The sequence below is a fragment of the Ambystoma mexicanum genome, chromosome 6q, assembly GCF_040938575.1.
Source record: "Ambystoma mexicanum isolate Mex_15411 chromosome 6q, UKY_AmexF1_1, whole genome shotgun sequence".
Classification (NCBI taxonomy): Eukaryota; Metazoa; Chordata; class Amphibia; order Caudata; family Ambystomatidae; genus Ambystoma; species Ambystoma mexicanum.
The window spans coordinates 759,863,851-759,881,729 of record NC_090937.1 but is presented as its reverse complement, the minus strand read 5'-3'; the positions used below and the strand labels follow the sequence as shown (position 1 = coordinate 759,881,729).

The following is a 17,879-nucleotide window of genomic DNA, read 5'->3' as shown; positions in this document are numbered from 1 at the left end:
TGGCTGAACTGAAGTAGTTGCCCTCTAGCAAGAGGTTTTTGTTTCCTGAGCACACCCAAAAGCACATGCTGAAGAGTTTTGTTACCACTTTCAAATTGACCTGTGATGGGACGGAGGACACCAGTCCTTTGATACCACGCAAGAATAAGTTGCCACTCTTCCCTCCACCCACTACGTTAATCTCTGATGAAACCCCCAGGGTTTCTTGCTAATCTTCTCTCTTTCGTTTGTTTCGTTCTCAACAATTTTCCAATGGGAAAATGCCTCGAAATGAAAATCTGTTCAACCAGAATATGGTCTCCATTGGCAAACATCTCTATAAGTTCAAGGTACAAGGTACTGTACAAAGTACCTTGCTAAATGGATATCTGCTTCAGTTTTCCTAAAACATAAACGGCAGTGACCCACGGCTAATGGTTTCTAAAAAGGGGGATCCAAGATAAAGGATAAACCTTGGCTCTTTTTATTTCTGCACGCGGGTCTCTCTCTCGCCTCTCTTGTTTGACCGTGCTGAGTGAGCGTGGTTTCTGATGGCACCTTCTTTTTTACTCCACAGTGCTTACGGACGTTAGTGGGTCATACGGGTGGTGTGTGGTCATCCCAGATGAGAGACAACATCATAATCAGTGGCTCCACGGATCGCACACTTAAAGTATGGCATGCGGAGACTGGAGAATGTATACACACGTTATACGGGCATACCTCCACAGTTCGCTGTATGCACCTCCACGAAAAAAGGTAAGTGTTTGAAAAGCTGCCAAGTATTTTAGGTAATCATTTATTTTAAAAATCTACACCCCAAGAGCTTTTTCACAACAACTGTTACTGGATTATTTGATAGGTTGCTTTCGATATACGTGTGTTTTCTTGAAATCGGTAAAAAAACGTTTCTTTTTTTGCATATGGCAGCATGCTGGTCGTTTCTTTTTCAAAGGGGAACAACTTTGAAACACATATTTTGCAAATAATCCATCACATTTGTAGAATAATGTACCTCGTCATTTTAACTAGTATTCTTTTAAATTATTATTGATTTAATGAATGTAACTTGTATAACACACTTCAAACCGGAGACTAGTGTCTGCCTTTCAAGCAAAACAAGGCAGAGCAACGCAGGTTTGCATCAAACGCCTTGCCCCTGAGCTATCCTCCCAGGCCAATATATCAGAGAACCTTAGAGATCAGACATCACAGCAGTGGTTGTCAGCCATCTGGCTCCTGAAGACCAAATGAGCGCAACTCACTGCATTATGTATGCTACAGTGCCTTTGTAGGTTTTTAGCCATTACCGTGCTGCTGATTAGGCCGGCTCTCGCCGGATCAGAGATCCGGCACCAGATGTCCAGCTGGATCTCGGGATCCGACTAGAGTCAGCACTGTGGTGAAAATAAAATAAAAGTGCCCACCAGCAAACTGTAACTTCTTCTGGTGACCCTGTGCAAGGGGTCACAAGAGGAAGTTACAGTCCTCAGCCACAATTATTTGTGCAATGTTTGTCGAATACATGGGCCCGGAGTATTTATTTACGCAATGTTTATCGGATACAGGTATCTGACAAACATTGCATGTATAAATAGATACCCCTATTAACATTGGAACTATCCCACACGATGCAGCCACCCAACTGCTTTCAGAGGGGAGCTGTAGGAGCTGTGCAGTGTGGGGTTCAAGTAAAAGAAAACGTTGCTTATGATGAACAAAAATCATCCTGTTTCAATAGTACCCGAGGGGGAGTTTATTTTTTATAAAATGGGATGCAAAGTGTGCATTTTAAAGAATATTTACTCGGCAACACTAGTCAAAACTATAATCTGCATAGTGAAGTAACTCATCACCAGTTCCATGGAAGTGGTTTAAAGTGAAATTGATATATAGTTAGGGAAAGAAGCAGCATGAAACAAATAGCACAGTTTTAAACTATTATTTTGGACATTTCCTTTGATCGAAGGTCAACTGCCAGCCCTATGCCCCCCTAAACCCTTCCTCTTCGGGGCACCACCCCCACCCTGACCCTTGTAGGATCTCCCAACAACATTTTTCCATTTCTACCACTGGCCGTTACAAATACATTTTGGGTGGTGTGTAAAGCAGAAGCGAATAGCAGTGCCCGGGGATGCAGTCCCTCTTCTCTTTCCCCATCACAGTCTTAGTAACGTTTTGTCGCCCACTATGCACATTCTTCAGGGTTGCCTGATTGTGTGTAAAACAACAATGCACTGATTTCTGCACAGAAGGATCTAATACAATGATGTGACACCCTGCAAGTCTCATTTACAGTACTATAAATTGAGTTAACCCAAGCCTTCTGCCCCTTTCTACTGACCAATCTCCCTCCCCTCGCTATTTCCTCCTCTCGTCAGTGTAGAAAGCAGAAGAGGTGTTGCCAGAAGGTTTGGGGTGTGGATGCGGAATGGAATCCTTGAAAGTATGACCTTACAAAAGCTAGAAGAAACATTTACCCATCTGAAAAATGTAGTTGCAACAGACTTGAAAATGGGTATTAAACTGCAATAAGTGGTGCAATAAAGTTTGTATTGAAAAATTAAAATCTCACCAAAGAGATTTGGCAATGTTGATTTAATTCAACACAGCTGGGAGCAGTGGACAATTATTCAAGCCGCTAGCCTATAGGGTGGTACTGTGGAAATGTGTTTTGGGATCACAGCTCACCTACAATTCCTTGTTTGCTTTTCAGAGTTGTCAGTGGGTCAAGAGATGCCACGCTTCGTGTTTGGGACATTGAAACAGGCCAGTGCTTGCACGTTCTGATGGGTCACGTAGCAGCAGTGCGGTGCGTTCAGTATGACGGCAGGAGAGTGGTCAGTGGTGCTTATGATTTCATGGTCAAAGTTTGGGACCCAGAGACAGAGACCTGTTTACATACACTGCAAGGCCATACCAACAGAGTGTATTCTTTACAGGTAAGCCATTGCTTTATTTCTTGTCTCATGTACTGGTCATTGGCACTCATTCAAGTTTACACCACTTGTAAGTAAAATGTATCCTCTGTATTTTTGGAGTGATTGATTCCTGAAAGTAGGACAAAACATTTCCAGTATTGTTCTGCTAGTTTCGTAAGGGCACTATGGAAGATACTTTTTTGAAGTTATTTATCAACCGATCCTGCTTGCACTATCCCAGTCCTCCCTCACGTCCTTCCAATATTCTATAGTGGCAGGGAGTAGGTACCTAGTTTTGACGCAGGCCGCAAACTTCAACTGTGTGCAACTATGCTCTTCTCCTGAAGGCACCTTAAAGTCAGACTAGGTGGTTACGGTCTGCTTGAGCGTATTAGTATCTTTGTTGAAGGTGAGAGTGGGCGCTACATTAGTGGAAAGCACCTGTTTCTGATAGGCCTGTTCTAGACAAAGGCTCCCCCGAAAGTTATGGTGGTGGTGATTCAGTATATTAGACCCTTCGAGGACTGGTCCGTGCTATTTCTGGTGATTAAAAAATGTGCCTTTGTTCAGTTATGCTGTGAATAGCAATAGTGCGTGTACGTTTCATGTGTAAATTCAGAAGGTATAAATGAGAAGACCCCACACTAACTGTTGTGTAAATATTTCATTTTGGATGATAGACTAGTCCAGAAAATGGTCGCAAATATGTATGCTTCCATTTCGGTTTTGGACATCTATTTAGCAGGTAGTGGTGCCTCACTTCCATGGTACAGCATTCGATGTATCCACAGGAAAACAAGAGCAGAGCTCCACATGCCACAGAGGGATTGCCTCTTTTGTGATGGAGAAAAGGGTGCTTCCTCCTGGTCCTCTGCACTTCGGATTTGTATGATTGGCCTCAGTCTCTGAGCCGCATACAGGAACTTTTTCCAAAACTGACAAATAGAGACAGGCTTCACAGTGCCTGCAGGCCATCTGCAGCAAATGCAGAATCATTCAGAGTTTCTTACTGTACGCATGGATAACCAGCATCTATCTTCCAGGGCATATGTTTGTGCCAGCCATTTCAATATAGCCTGGGGAGAGCCTACGTTCAAGTCAGTATGTAAATGTCAGATAAACCCGCTTCTGCTCCAAACACACAACCTAAAAATCACATCGAATTACAAAGCTGCTTCTTTGAATATCATTGGTAGCAGCACCTTCATCAATTCAGGTCATCCCCTGCAAGCGTAGAGCACTGACTTGAGCGCATGTCTAAACGCCTGTCAACACGCAATCTAATGACCATTGCAGTATTGTGCGTTTAGTTGAAAGAAATCCATGGCTGGCCGATGAAGATGTTCAAATTGAAAATGTAGTCCACCAAAATTGTTCTGCGTGTGCCCTTGAACCAGATGGGTGATATTTCAGCATTTGTAGCTTAATTTCTGAAAAGTAAATGGGACCCCCACTGTATGGAATACTGGAGAATATGGAAGCTTCAATGCTGTCAATAGCGCACAGATTTTACTAACCACCCGTCCATGTGAATAACAACTCGGCAAATATGCGGCTCCCTCAGTGTTTGTTTGCATCAAGCCCTTTTGTTTTAATAAGTGAAGACAAATGCTAGGCATATTTTGTTTGTTTTACCAACATGAATATTTGTGTGCACCAGGTATATTTTCCGCGGCTGCTTTTCCTGCTGGGCAGCGATATGCCCTGCGGTTATAATGACAAACTGAAATCTTTTTTAATGATGAGCTGTAACACCACAGGGCGCTCATTAGCAGCATATCTACTGCAGAAATACCAAAATGGTTATTCTGGATTGTACTCTGCCTGCAAAAAAATAGGTTGACTGATGGTTGTGCCTTTTGTGTTGAGCCTCCTTCACTCTGACAGGTGTACAGCTCTTGATAATCTCATGGTAGTCAGTAAAATTCAGGAATTTAATCGGAGGAAGGGTGGAATCCAAGTAGTAGGCTCGAGCAGCAGTTAGTTTTTTGGCTGAGTGGTGTATGAAGTGAGGGGTGGATTTTCCTGATACTGTGATGGTTGATGAGTGACCATAATGGATTGGTTGGAGTCGAAGGTCACTGTCAAAGAGGACTCCAAGGTTGCAAGCTTTGTGTGGTAGAGTGGGAATGTCTGGGGAGGAAAAAGATGGGAGAGTGTGATTAGCATTACATTAGAGACAGAGAGTAATACGACCTCCGCAAACTTGATAGATTTGCCTCTGATCAGGGACCCCTTAGCTTGATGTTTTCCAAGCATATACTGACCTTGAACATCCAGGGTTGCCACTTAGAGTAATGATGTAAAACAAAAGTGGTGCTGAGTGGAATGTTTGGAGTCAATCCTAACCTCTGGCATTGCTCTCAGCAACCCTCCAGGACATCGTTCTTCAGCCTGCCAAGCCTTTACAGAAGGGGAAAGTGCAAATCCGATGTGGTACCACACCAAAAGGGACAGTCCAGCCCGAACGCTAGGTCACCTTCCTTCTGCATGAGACCACACGCATTCCCAGACATGTTTCGGCCTTTATTGGTCGTACTAAGAGTAATCAAGCTTTCATCTAGGACGTTAATGGTGAAGGGTATGCACCTGACATGCCTTTGTAGCCATTAAGATGTAGAAGACCTCACTGTCCATCAGGGGTAGGCTGCTAAGTGAGCTATCATTCAGGAACTCGAGCGGAAGTGCATTACTTTAAGCACGGGGCCATGAGGGCATTGCATCAAGATGCAAATTAGGCATTCTGAGGGTTAACTGCTGCTTTTCTACGTATTAACCTCAGATTGGATTATTTAGCACCAGCCAGCATTCCTAAATGTGCTCCTGTTTCATTAGACTGAGTAGCAAAAGTGTGTGTTATATTAAATATGCGTTTGTGTAGTGCCTTTTTAAAAATACTCTCTCCCTCAGGACTGTCCAAGTGGTTTTGCTTTTGAGAACATGAATGGGTGCTAATGATTGTTCCATATTTGTAGGATTCAATCCTGCCCCAAGATCTCTCATCTATGCGTACATTTTGTCAATGATATTTCTTATTTCAAATATGTAAAGATTAGCTAAACTTCAGTAAACATACATTGCACATGTACTTTACCTCGTCAGGAAGGTGGCCTTTAATCTTGACTGCATATTATTTTTCTGTAGTTTGATGGTATCCATGTCGTGAGTGGGTCCCTTGACACTTCTATTCGAGTTTGGGACGTGGAGACGGGGAATTGCATTCACACGTTGACAGGACACCAGTCGTTAACGAGTGGCATGGAACTCAAGGACAACATCCTCGTTTCTGGCAACGCTGATTCCACTGTCAAGATCTGGGACATTAAAACGGGACAGTGTTTACAGACGTTGCAAGGTAATGATGAACATGGGCGCAAAGCTTCAAGCATGTTTGATGCAAACTGATTTACGGTCACTATTTCTACACGAACAACATTTGTCAATCAAACAATTAAGCAACTAGAATTTTATTTGAATAGGCTGGAGGCAGTAATGTAAGGCAATAATCTTCATTTTTGGGATTTCTTGAAGGTTATAGGTTGGGTGCCTGTTAAATAGGGATTTAGTTTTTATTTCGGTACTTATTTATGTATTGCATTTGTTATCATTGCGTTACTATCTAGATCTGGCACTGGCTAATATTCACAATCCTGTCAATATGTGACACATGCCAATATTCACAATTCTATACAAATGTGGCACTTGCTAACATTCACAATCCAATCTAGATGCGACGCTGGCTAGTGCTCACCATTCTAACTAAATGTGGTACTTGCTGTCATTCACAATTCTGTCTGGGTCCAGCGCAGGCTAATGTTCACAGTTCTGTCTAAATGTGGTACTTGCTAACATTCACAATTCTATCGAAGTGTGGCACTTGCTATCATTCACAATCCTATCTAGATGCGACGCAGGTTAATGTTCACAATTCTAACTAAATGTGGCCTTTGCTATCATTCACAATCCTATCTAGATGCGGCACAGGCTAATGTTCACAAAGGATGCGTCAAAAGCAAAACACGCTACCCTTGCCCTAACAAAATTCAAAATCAAGATTACGTTCCAGTAGTCTTTAAATGTTGGACCTTATTAAGCAACTGTCACAAAATTGCAGCACATTTGTATAGTTCATTGTTGCAAACGCCTACATGTACATGACGTAGTAAAGTATATTGCTAACATATTATTTTTTGTGATCTTCCCTAGGACCCAACAAGCATCAAAGCGCTGTGACCTGTTTACAATTTAACAAGAACTTTGTAATCACCAGCTCGGATGATGGAACTGTAAAACTTTGGGACTTAAAAACTGGTGAATTTATCAGAAACCTTGTCACCTTGGAGAGCGGGGGCAGTGGGGGAGTGGTGTGGCGGATACGAGCATCCAACACAAAGCTTGTGTGCGCAGTGGGAAGCAGGAATGGGACAGAGGAGACAAAGCTGCTGGTACTGGACTTTGATGTTGATATGAAGTGAAGGACAAATGGGGGACGTTGTCAAAATGTTTGACTGTTCAACTGCTCACTCCAGCCCCTCTCCCACACCCACCATCCCTCCACCGAAATCCCTTGGCCATGGTGGTGCAGACTGCTGGCTTGGGACAACAGATCGTGAGACCTACAAATTGGGAAGGATAAGACCGAGGTGACAAGCGGTAACTGTTTGTAAGACACTTGTGCGGTCATTCTTATGAAAGGCTTCTACTTTCAAACTTAGGGATGGCAGTCTTTGCAAAATCAACAAAAAATGGGACTCTTGAAAATCAAGCTAGGTGCAATTCTTTTTTCATTTCCCCTACAGCAAATTGGACTGCGCAACCGTTGAAACGCATTTACAAGTCTTGTAACTATCACTCCACCGAGATGTAGCAACTACTGGTTAATTTTTCAAACTAGAGTGTCTGCATCAAAATAACACGCCATTTCCCCTATCTGAAAAAGCTAAAAACCATTACTGTGAAATGTTCTTTGTACAGTTTTAACCACAGGGAAACCTTTTTAAAAAAACTAAACATATTTTCTTTCATTTTTTTTGTCAACCATTGCCAATGTCAGGCGATCACAGTATTAGCCTCTGTTATTCTGTTTACTGTTGCTCCCATCGACACTATTCAGTGTGAATGTTACTCTGATGTGGCAAGCTGTCTTGAGTTCTTAGATGGATTTAATTCTCGATGCCGGTGCTAGAAGTAGGTCTTCATAAACGGGATTGCTGTCCCACCCGCTGTACTGTATTTCCAGTGGCCAAAACATATTTATGCTGCTAAATGAAAGAGGAAATAACATTTTTTTTGTTTTTTACTGCTGTGACGTTTTAGTCCCAGACTGAATTCCAAATTTGCTCTAGTTTGGTAACAGAAAAATAAAATTAAAAAAAAGACTTTTGCCACAGAAACTTGATCTTACAGTGCCTCTAAGAGGCTTCATAGTATGTGAGTTTCGGGCAATTAGGGGCGTTTGCCTGCAAGTAAAGAATGGAGAGTGTAAAGCTTATTTTCTTGCTTCTGGGCAAAATTTAAACACATTCCTTGGAACAAAGCTGTTGCAGCCTGTTCTGTGGAGAGACTTTTCTTTTTCTTTGTTAGGGCTGTGGTGAATGGAATGGACATGCATAAAACAACTGAAAACATGCTGGAAAAAAATCAAAAATGCAAAACTAAGGAAAATACAGTTGCTGATCAGTCTTGGTATATTACAGTATTCATGGCGGCAAGTGCATCTGTTACAGTTTTGTTGCTGCAGTGAAGCGGGCCTGGTCGGATGTCGCACACAGAAACAAAACATGAAAAACAACACAGTACATCATAACATGGGTTTGTTCACCAAGAGCCACAACTCAAGCTGAACTGTGAAAGTGGTTTAACACTGTATCCTAGGCAATCTTTTGTTTTATTCCTTTATGCCTCTTTTTTGTTTTTATTAATTTATAGTCTGGTTTGAAACAATCAGATTGCAGTTGGTTAATTTTACAGTTACGTAACAACCTGACATGATGGAGGAACACATTGTTTAAAGGGATTGTCTATGGTTTGATTCACTTAGAAATTTTATTTTCTTATAACTTAAGTGCAATAAAATGTGTTTTTTCATGTTAGCATGTCGTTTTCCTTACTGCATGGGTGTTCTCTGTTCTCTCAAAATGCACAAATCCCAATTGATGAGGCATCTGTTGACATAATAAATAGTTCTCCTGTGCAGAGAAGTAGTAGACGATTTTCTCGTATCTGTCCATCGTCTTTCCCGGACTGTATGCGAGAGGCATTTTCATTTTCTTGCCGTGTCCTTCATGGCTTTACCAATGAGGCAATATTGTAGTTATAAAGGCCACACAATGCTAGACCCTACAGGACGTCTGAGCTTTTTCATAATTTAGATCTACACAGCGCTACACAGCACAGCAGGCAAACCTCCAAGCAGGCTGAATCAATAACACCAGCATGGGTCTGAAACCACCTTGTTTATCTTAAGTGGATGTTGTACAAGCAGTACTTTTGCTTACCACTATAGCCTTCCTCTTTCTCCCCGGGAGTGCGAGGTGCAATTCATACACACTAAGGAGAGAACGTACTACTTATTACATTTTGTCACCTTGGCTGCAGTCATCTGTGAAAGCTTTCAACATAGCAATGTGGGATTATATGAGGCAGCCTGTTCTGGGCATTTTGTGAACTAGTGCCGCCGTTTGGTTTCTTTTCGTGGAATGATATTGTTGTGTCCACCACAATGGCAGCGGCAATCGAAATGTTCCTGTTTTCTCCAGGCCGGTCTACTTTTCTTTTTTTAAAAAAAAAAAAAAATTCAGTCCTCCCCTCCTAGCATCTGCTCGGAACACTCTGTATTGGCCACCAGCATATGCTTTCATTACTTTCTTTTGTTCTGCATTTTAAAGCTTTGATTGAAGTGTGCATTTATTTCCTTGAAAGATGCTGAAGTATTTAAAAGCATTTCGGCCTGAATTGATGCAAACACTGTTATGATGTGCTAACGATATTTGTAATACAACACTGCACATGAAGTAAGGAACACTAGAGAAAATGGGACAGCTTGACTGCAAATCCACAGAGAAATTAAATGCATGAACTTTCTCAGCAATAACCGCATTGACCCCACTAGAGGACCTATGACGACCGATATCAAGATACCTCATTAGATACTTGCCATCCTCACAAGCACACCAACCTCTCGTATCAAACAAACCACTCTGCACATGGAAGTACTGAGAGAAGAAATACCTACCTTCAGGGACGCTCATTTAGGCCTATATCTCAGCAAATGTTTAGAATTCAACAAGCAGCCAATAGAAAAATACCCAGGAACCCATCACTCCTCGAAACACCACAGGTCACACATTCCATCACAAAACATCAATTACTAACTCCCACTGGAGCCAAGAAGACAACATCAACCCTAAGATGAACTTGATAAGGCTATTCAAAGAGGATAATCACACATTTCAGGAAACAAACATCTGAACTAGACCAACAAAAAACCTTGAAAAACGTATGAGACATAGGAACAGTAATGCACATATCATCACCTGATACCGCATTATCGACAGCCAAGCAATAACAAAACATTCCACAGACCTATGCAACCTTGCAGGGAATGCAAACAGATCTACTTTTCACAGAAACATGACTTCGAGACAATTACTCAGTGGTTATACGCAATGCCACCCCTCAGACTACAAAATTAAAATGACCAACAGAAATGGTAAGACTGGAGGAGGAATCGAACACAGAGACTCAATTGACATTAAATGATCAGCCTCTGAACATATTCTGGATTTTTAATCAGTCCTACTCTGCTCCACCTCGGATACATCACACTGAACTTCCTTTTTATCTACAGTAACTTTCATGCAACATCTCGTTCCTAGAGAACCTGGCAGATGCAATTTCTAACTTCTCAGTATACTGCTAGTACTTAATCCTACTGGGAGATTTCGGTCTTTGGCTGAAACAATGAACACCATATAAGTGATCCTAGGCACCAGTACCATCGAGCAATGAGTAGGAGGATCCACACGCAGCTGGAAACACCTTGGATGGAGTTTTCCTTAATGAAAATATGGCATCCGCTGTTCATACCCTGCTAAGAGTATGAAGGCTCCCCCAATGTTGATCATATGCTGGCAGGACATCAACCTGGCGATGGTCCTTGGCAAAAAAAAATTCCAAACCCCAGCCACCCCCTGCTTTCACTCTAGAAAAACTGCTAACTCTTGACATTCTGACCCCAAAGGAACCCTCTCAGATACTCAGAAAATAATCATGCTTCCCAGCATCCACAAATCCATAACCAAACACATACTCCCCATTGCCCCCCGTAATCTAATCCCTCAATTCATCTGTAGAAAAAGGTGTGATCGCTTGAGCCTTCTAAATTGCTTTTTTTCTGACCTCTGTTAGAAAGACAGTTATCCCGGATGACTTCATAAGATACCCTCTATCTCCAACACAGCCTTCACATCTTTAAAAAAAAACATTGAAAAAGCCATATATCGGCAATTCTGGGATCATGTGGAAACCAACAACCTCCTACACAAATCGTAATATCGATTCAGAATGATGAAGGGATCGGTATGTACCCTCTCTTCCATTTTGGACACTTCATATACACTGCTAACATGAACACGCCAAGTGCATGTCTCCTCCTGGATATCTATGCATTATTCAACACCATCCATCACAAACTTCTACTAAAAGATTTATGGAAATCAGATTTGAAGGAACTGAACTACACTGCTCATGGACAGGACAAAGAACACAGACAAACGCATCCACTTTTAGGTCATGCCTCCGCAACATCTTCTGTGGGCCACACCAAAGATTCAGCCTCTCATACCTTCTCGTGAAGGTCTAAATGATCCCCCTCTTGAAACCTAGTAACAAACAGACTTCACATACTTAGACTATGCAAACAGTAGCCAAATAATCTACACATTTTCATACAGCACAACCTCAAACAAATCGGAATCTTGCACCAGTTTTGCCCAAGTAGACTCCTGGATGCAAACAAACCAAAACAGAAATGTTGATTTACTGAGCCACAACTGACCTGATATCATTTCTCAGGCCTGGAGAAATGGGAACTTGCCCACAACTATCTGCAATGATCAAACACCCAGTTGTTTTTATGGAGAGTGCTCTCACAACTCAAGGTAAATGCCATTGTAAGGAGTTGTTTCTCGCCACTCTGATGCTGGCCTTCCCATACACAATTTTGGGAGTAATCCACTAGCACCATCCAGACTGGCCTATGCCTACAGCTTCTACAGGATCTCCCAGAATACGTATTAAGCAGACTATAAATAGCCCAAAATGCTGCAACTAAACACCACATAAGACTCCCAAGATTTGTATAAATAACCCCAGCTTTCTGAATGCTCTACTTGCTTCCAGGCAAATATAGAATACAGCTAAAACACTCTATCGCCATTGATGCCTTCTACCGAAAGGGCCCAGAATCCTGCACAGAAAAAATGTATCCATTACGAGACAACCAGAATGCTCCGATCTAGCAACACAACTTTGGTAGCAGTGTCAAGCTTTAACCTAAACGATCACAGAGCATCCGCCATTTAATTTCTGTTGGCCATGCTTTGGAACTCAAATCAGAGGCATCTCTGATTAGGGCAAGACCACCTAAGAAAAATCCATAAAAATTTTGCACTTCGAGGGGCGTGGCTTGGTGCGCCATTGGTAAGATGGCGACCTAGGAGCCTCCGGCGTCTAGAAGGCGGAGGAGGAAAAGTATCCTCTCAGAAACACTGATTCCTGAAACAAATGGTGGATTATCCCTCAGTGTGACCCCGGCTTCACCCCGCTGGGTTTGGCAGCCTTGGGGGTGCTGGCGGTCGCCTGCAGTGAGGGGTCCCAGAGGAGCTGCGTGGCGGGCCGCAAATGGCGACTACACACCAATTGGCAGACTGAGGTGCAGACATTGCGGGTATATGCGGCTCCGACTGAAGTCCCGTGTCTGAGCCGCTGCTGGTGAAGAGTAAGCCCCTGGAACTGAGGCACCTGTCAGAGGTGGCGTGACGAGTGCGGAACAAGCCCTGTGCCTGGAGGAGGAGCGAGCCTGGTCAAGCCTGCTGCGGTCTGCCAGAGGTGCTGGCGCTGGAGAGGTGAAGCACACGGCAGGGGCTGGCAACCGAGGGAGAGCAAGACCGGTGCCCGAGGCATGGCGGTCAGGAGAACTGTTGGGGGAGAGTGCATTGGGGTGTGCCTCCTCTGTCAGAGAGGAGCAGACTGCGGTGTGGAGTGTGTCCCCCCTCCCCGGTCCGGAGAAGCGACGCTGCGGGCTGGGTCCTGCTGGCCTGGCCAGATGCAGTCGGGCATCACGGGAGCTTAACAGCTCATTGTAAACACTAGGGAAGAATGGGATGGTGTTCTGGGGGCGAGAGGCGAGCAGGGGGGAATGGAAGTTCCCCTCCCCATAAGGTCTTCTCTGTGCTGTGCCTGAACACCTGAAGCAAGGAGAGAGGGGCACAGAACAGATGGAACAGCTGCCTTCCAGAGTCACCCTGCTGCCAAGCTACGGACCCACATCAAACCAGCAAAGGGGGACCTTTGGTTGGTTCAAACCTAAAGCACTAGAGACATGTGGCATAGAGAGGAGCCTGAAGGTGAGGAAGTGGCAGAGGTTCTGCTGGGCCACAGGGGTGTGAGTGGTGCCCCATAGGCTGCATCCTGGCTGCTGGAGTCTTTTCCTGTGCATGGACACCCCCAATGGCAGAATGCCATTGGCATTTTGAGCACAGCCAATCCCAGGAGGGCATTGGGCAGATAAAGGGTGCTCGGCACAGATCACCAGCAGAACTAGGTGGGTCGTTTTGAATGTAGGTAGGTGTCCTCTGAAGCGGGGCCCACCCTAGGGATCCTTGACCCCGCCTGAGAGAACCAGACCGAGAGGGTGTCCAGTTGTGGAGCCCCTCCTCCCCCATGCTGACAGCAATGGCCAGGACCCCGAAGAGTGGCAAACGGGGAGATCTCGACCATGCTGCAGGCAGCGGGCAGGTGCGAGTGCACAGAGGTAATGGCAGCCCAGGTTCACAATGTGGACCCCTTGCCCACCATGTTCACGCAGATCTGCAGGACTTGTTGGCCGAAATCCGCAAGGAGATACTTAAAAGCATGTAGGAACTCTCCTATAAAATCCTGGCACTGGATACAAGAGTAGCTGAAGCAGAACACAGGGTGTCGGAAGTGGAAGACACTCTGTGAGCAATCATACGTGGTGGAGGAATGCTCTAATCGCTTGGAGTCCTTGGAGGAGCGCTGCAAGGTCATGGAGGGGAAGCTGGCGGATGGTGAGAATAGATTCCGTATTCGCATTCAGGGTATCTCTACTACAATAAGGGATGAGGATTTGCCAGCCGTTGTAGCAGATTTATTTAGCTTCATCTTCAAAGCGCCAGGAGATCAGGATGTGGAGTTGGACAGGATGCACCGCACTAGATCTCACATCACTTCGACCCAGGAAAGGCCTGCGGACGTCCTGACCCGGGTCCATTTCTTTCAACTTAAGGAGCGCATAATGACGGCAGCTAGACCCACACCAACTATCACCTTTCGTTACATGACACTTTCCCTGTAGCAGGATGCAGCGGCAGCAACCCTAATGAAACGCAAGGCACTAATTCCACTGTCTGAATGGCTGCGCACGAAAGAGCTAACTTATCAGTGGGGGTTCCCCACTGCCTTGCACTTCACCCACCAGCGGAGGCGATGGCTGGTGCGCTCCTTAGCGGAGACGCAGGGCCTGCTGAACCCAGAGAGCCCGGGGAGGGGGGGGGGCACCAGGGGCATGAGGAGAGCCTGATGGAGAGGTGGAGCTGGAGTCCCTGCAGAAATGGCATAAGGTGGGCAGGAGGAGGCGTCAGAGGGGTCCAAACAGAAAGACCTGAGGGGACGGAGGCCATGGCTGTTCACATTCGAGGGACTGGGGAGGCTTGAAGGTCTGGGATGATCGTGGTAAGGCATGAGGTATGTCCCAACAATGGAAATGTAAGGGCATGCTGGGCTAAAGTGTTGGAGGTGGTGAGGGAGACTAAAGGAGGATGATGCCCTCTTCCGCCCTCTAAGTCGGCCCCTCGACATATCTATCCGATGATTGTTAGATGCTCAAGTTGGAGCTTGTTTGGGGATAGGGGGCAGGGGGGACCGTTGAATGTGAAAAAGTTGATCGTGAGGCAGTCACCAACATTATGGGGATGTGAGAGAGGTGGAACACGAGATGGGACAGCAAGATGGCATCTTAAAGTTAGGGGTATATGGGGGTCAATGTAACTGAACCAAATCGGAAGGAGAACACCATAACATTGGACACCTGGAATGTGTAGGGTCTGAATTCCCCAAATAAAAGAAAGTCAAGCCTGGGCGAACTAAGAGATATGTCAATGTCTATTGTGTTGTTGCAGGAGACTCACTTGTTGGCCCAAAACAAGGGGCGAATGAAAAATAGGGAATTCCCACACAAGTATTTTCACCTCGGGAGGAGAGAAAAAGAGCAGGGGGTGGCCATTCTCATAAGCGGGCAAATCCCAATTACAATAATTAAGGTTCTCCGAGATCCAAAGGGGAGATATCTGTGTTAAGGGTCCATTCTGGGATCGAGCATTCACCCTGGTATCCATGTATGCCCCAAACGTAAGGCAAGAGGACTTCTTGGAAGGCCTCATACCCAAAATGCTATAATTTAGAGAAGGGCAGATCCTACTGGGTGGCGACTTTAATCTGGTCACAAACCCTATGGAGGAAAAAACACTTCCACCCACTAAACGAGACTTCCAACATCATACAGCATTTTGCCTTTTCCTCTGGGAGGTGGGGCTGGTGGACGTATGGAGGTTGGCCCACGGGTATGACAAGGATTTCTCTTTCTACTCACATGTTTACGGGGCTACTCAAGATTTAACTTAATACTGATACCTAGTGCACTGTACCCGTGTGGCCGTGAGGTGAATATATGCACATTGTCTGACCACGCACCCGTATAAGTAACACTGGCAGTCACCAATAGACCGGCGATACCCAGGCGCCCATGGAAACTATATGACCCGGTGCTTGGGGATCCAATCTGATCGGGGAGATGGGGGAAGTAATCTCCAACTATTTCAAGGAGAATGAAGGGTCCGGCCCCCCGCTAGGTATTATATGGGATGCTATGAAAGCAGTGGTGAGGGGGGGAACTCAATAGTAGGACTGCAGCATACACGAGCGAAAGGAGACTGGTACGCGAGAGGCTGGAAAAGGAGGTTAGCCAAGCTGAACACTAGCATAAAAAGTCAGGGTCGCGCAAAGCATTGCAAGCAGTGAGGGTGGTGCAGAAACAGCTAGAAGCGCATCTGGCAGATAGAACGGCCCAAGCAATAATGGAAACCAAGCAATATTGCAATGCAAAGTGGATTCAGGCTAATCGGATGCTAGTGGCCAAATTTGCGTAATCTCCAAACCTGGAATTTGATCCAGGCCCTACGGGATGGGGAAGGGAAGCTACAGCGGGATGAAGCCATCAAACTGGGAATCCTGGAGACTCACTTTTCGGCAGTGTTTAAGGGGGAGCTCCCATTGGAGGAGGCCCAGGTCTGATATTTGGGGAGGCACTCCTGATTGAAACAGACGAATCAGGAAGGCCTTGAGGCACCAATTAAAGAGGGGTAAGTAGAGTGGGCTATAAAATCATTCAAGAACAAGGCCCCGGGCCCCTTTTATAAAAAAATTCAGAAGTATCTTGGTCCCCCCTCTGGTAAGGTTGTTTAACTCTTTCCTGACCTCTGGGAGAGTCACTCCGTCCATGGGCGCTTCAGCAACAGTCCTTCTGCCCAACCCGGGGAAGGACCTGACCATGTGTGATTCATATAAGCCCATTACGCTTACCAACATGCACTCCAAGCTATCTTCCAAAATACTGGCCCGCCGAATGATGGGGGTGCTGCCAGAGATTATAGATGGGGACCAGACAGGATTCATTTCAGGGCGGGCGCGCAGAACAATGTGAGATGCGCTTTGGGGCTGCTGGAGCTGGGCGTATGATCAGACCTAGATTTGGGCATAATCACCTTGGGCGCCCATAAGGCCTTTCATAGAGTAGTCTGGGGCTATCTGAAGAGGGTCTTAGGATGCTTTGGGTTCGGGCCAAATTTCACTAAATGGGTCATGTAAATATACCAGAATCAGTCCACACATCTGCAAATGAATGGGGGAGCATCGGGCAATCTAAACATGACTAGAGGTACAAGGCGGGGCTGCCCGCTCTCCCCGTTAATTTTTGCGATGCCCTGCTTACTCTGAGCCACACTTCTGCCTCCCTGGCAGCACTGCTCAGGGAATTGGATGAGTTTGGCTGGGCCTGTGGGTTCAGGGTGAACTACGATAAATCACATGGCCTGCATGTGTCCCTCAGGCCCAGAGACAGGGAACACATACGCACTCTCGTTCCCTTACAGTGGTCCTGGGAATCTATTCCATACCTGGGAGTCTGCATCCCAAGAAAACTGTGAGGTGTTTACAATCAACTTTCCTCCGCTGCTAGCGGAAATGATCAGAGATCTAGGGAGGTGGGGACAACAGGAGATATCCTGGTTTGGCTACATAACGGCAGTTAAAATTAACATAGTACTACTCTTGCTCTACGCAAGCTCCACTCTGGCGGTGAGATTCCCGGATTCAGACCTCTGCTGGCTGCAGGGGAAGATCCTAGGCTTCATCTGCAGGGAAAAAAGAGCTAGGTTATCCAAGAGGGTATTATTGAAGCCAGCAAGAGTGGGAGAATCGGGGGTCCCGGACGTGTTCCGTTATAATCTAGCTGCACAGGTCACCCATGCCTCTACTTGGAGTAAACCAATCTCACCACCAGAAAAGGCCCAGTCATGGGTTGCCTTACGTGGAGGCGAGGCACCGGGGACAGGAGGGGGGATTCACCTTGCTCGCGACAACTAAATGCACTCTGTACTACATATGAAGGGCGCTTCGCAG

General features: G+C 45.4%; 1 protein-coding gene across 6 annotated transcripts in view; it reads left to right on the top strand.

Moving 5' to 3' along the window:
- Positions 1-8,992, top strand: part of FBXW7 (F-box and WD repeat domain containing 7) — a 1,581,903-nt gene extending 1,572,911 nt beyond the window's left edge. For all 6 annotated transcript variants that reach the window (XM_069631275.1, XM_069631278.1, XM_069631277.1 and 3 more), the window contains 4 exons: positions 557-738; positions 2,696-2,921; positions 6,045-6,255; positions 7,107-8,992. In XM_069631275.1, the coding sequence (XP_069487376.1) occupies positions 557-738; positions 2,696-2,921; positions 6,045-6,255; positions 7,107-7,375 (888 nt within the window). In that variant the 3' untranslated portion in view covers positions 7,376-8,992. The remainder of the gene's footprint in view (positions 1-556; positions 739-2,695; positions 2,922-6,044; positions 6,256-7,106) is intronic.
- Positions 8,993-17,879: the final 8,887 nt, after the last annotated feature.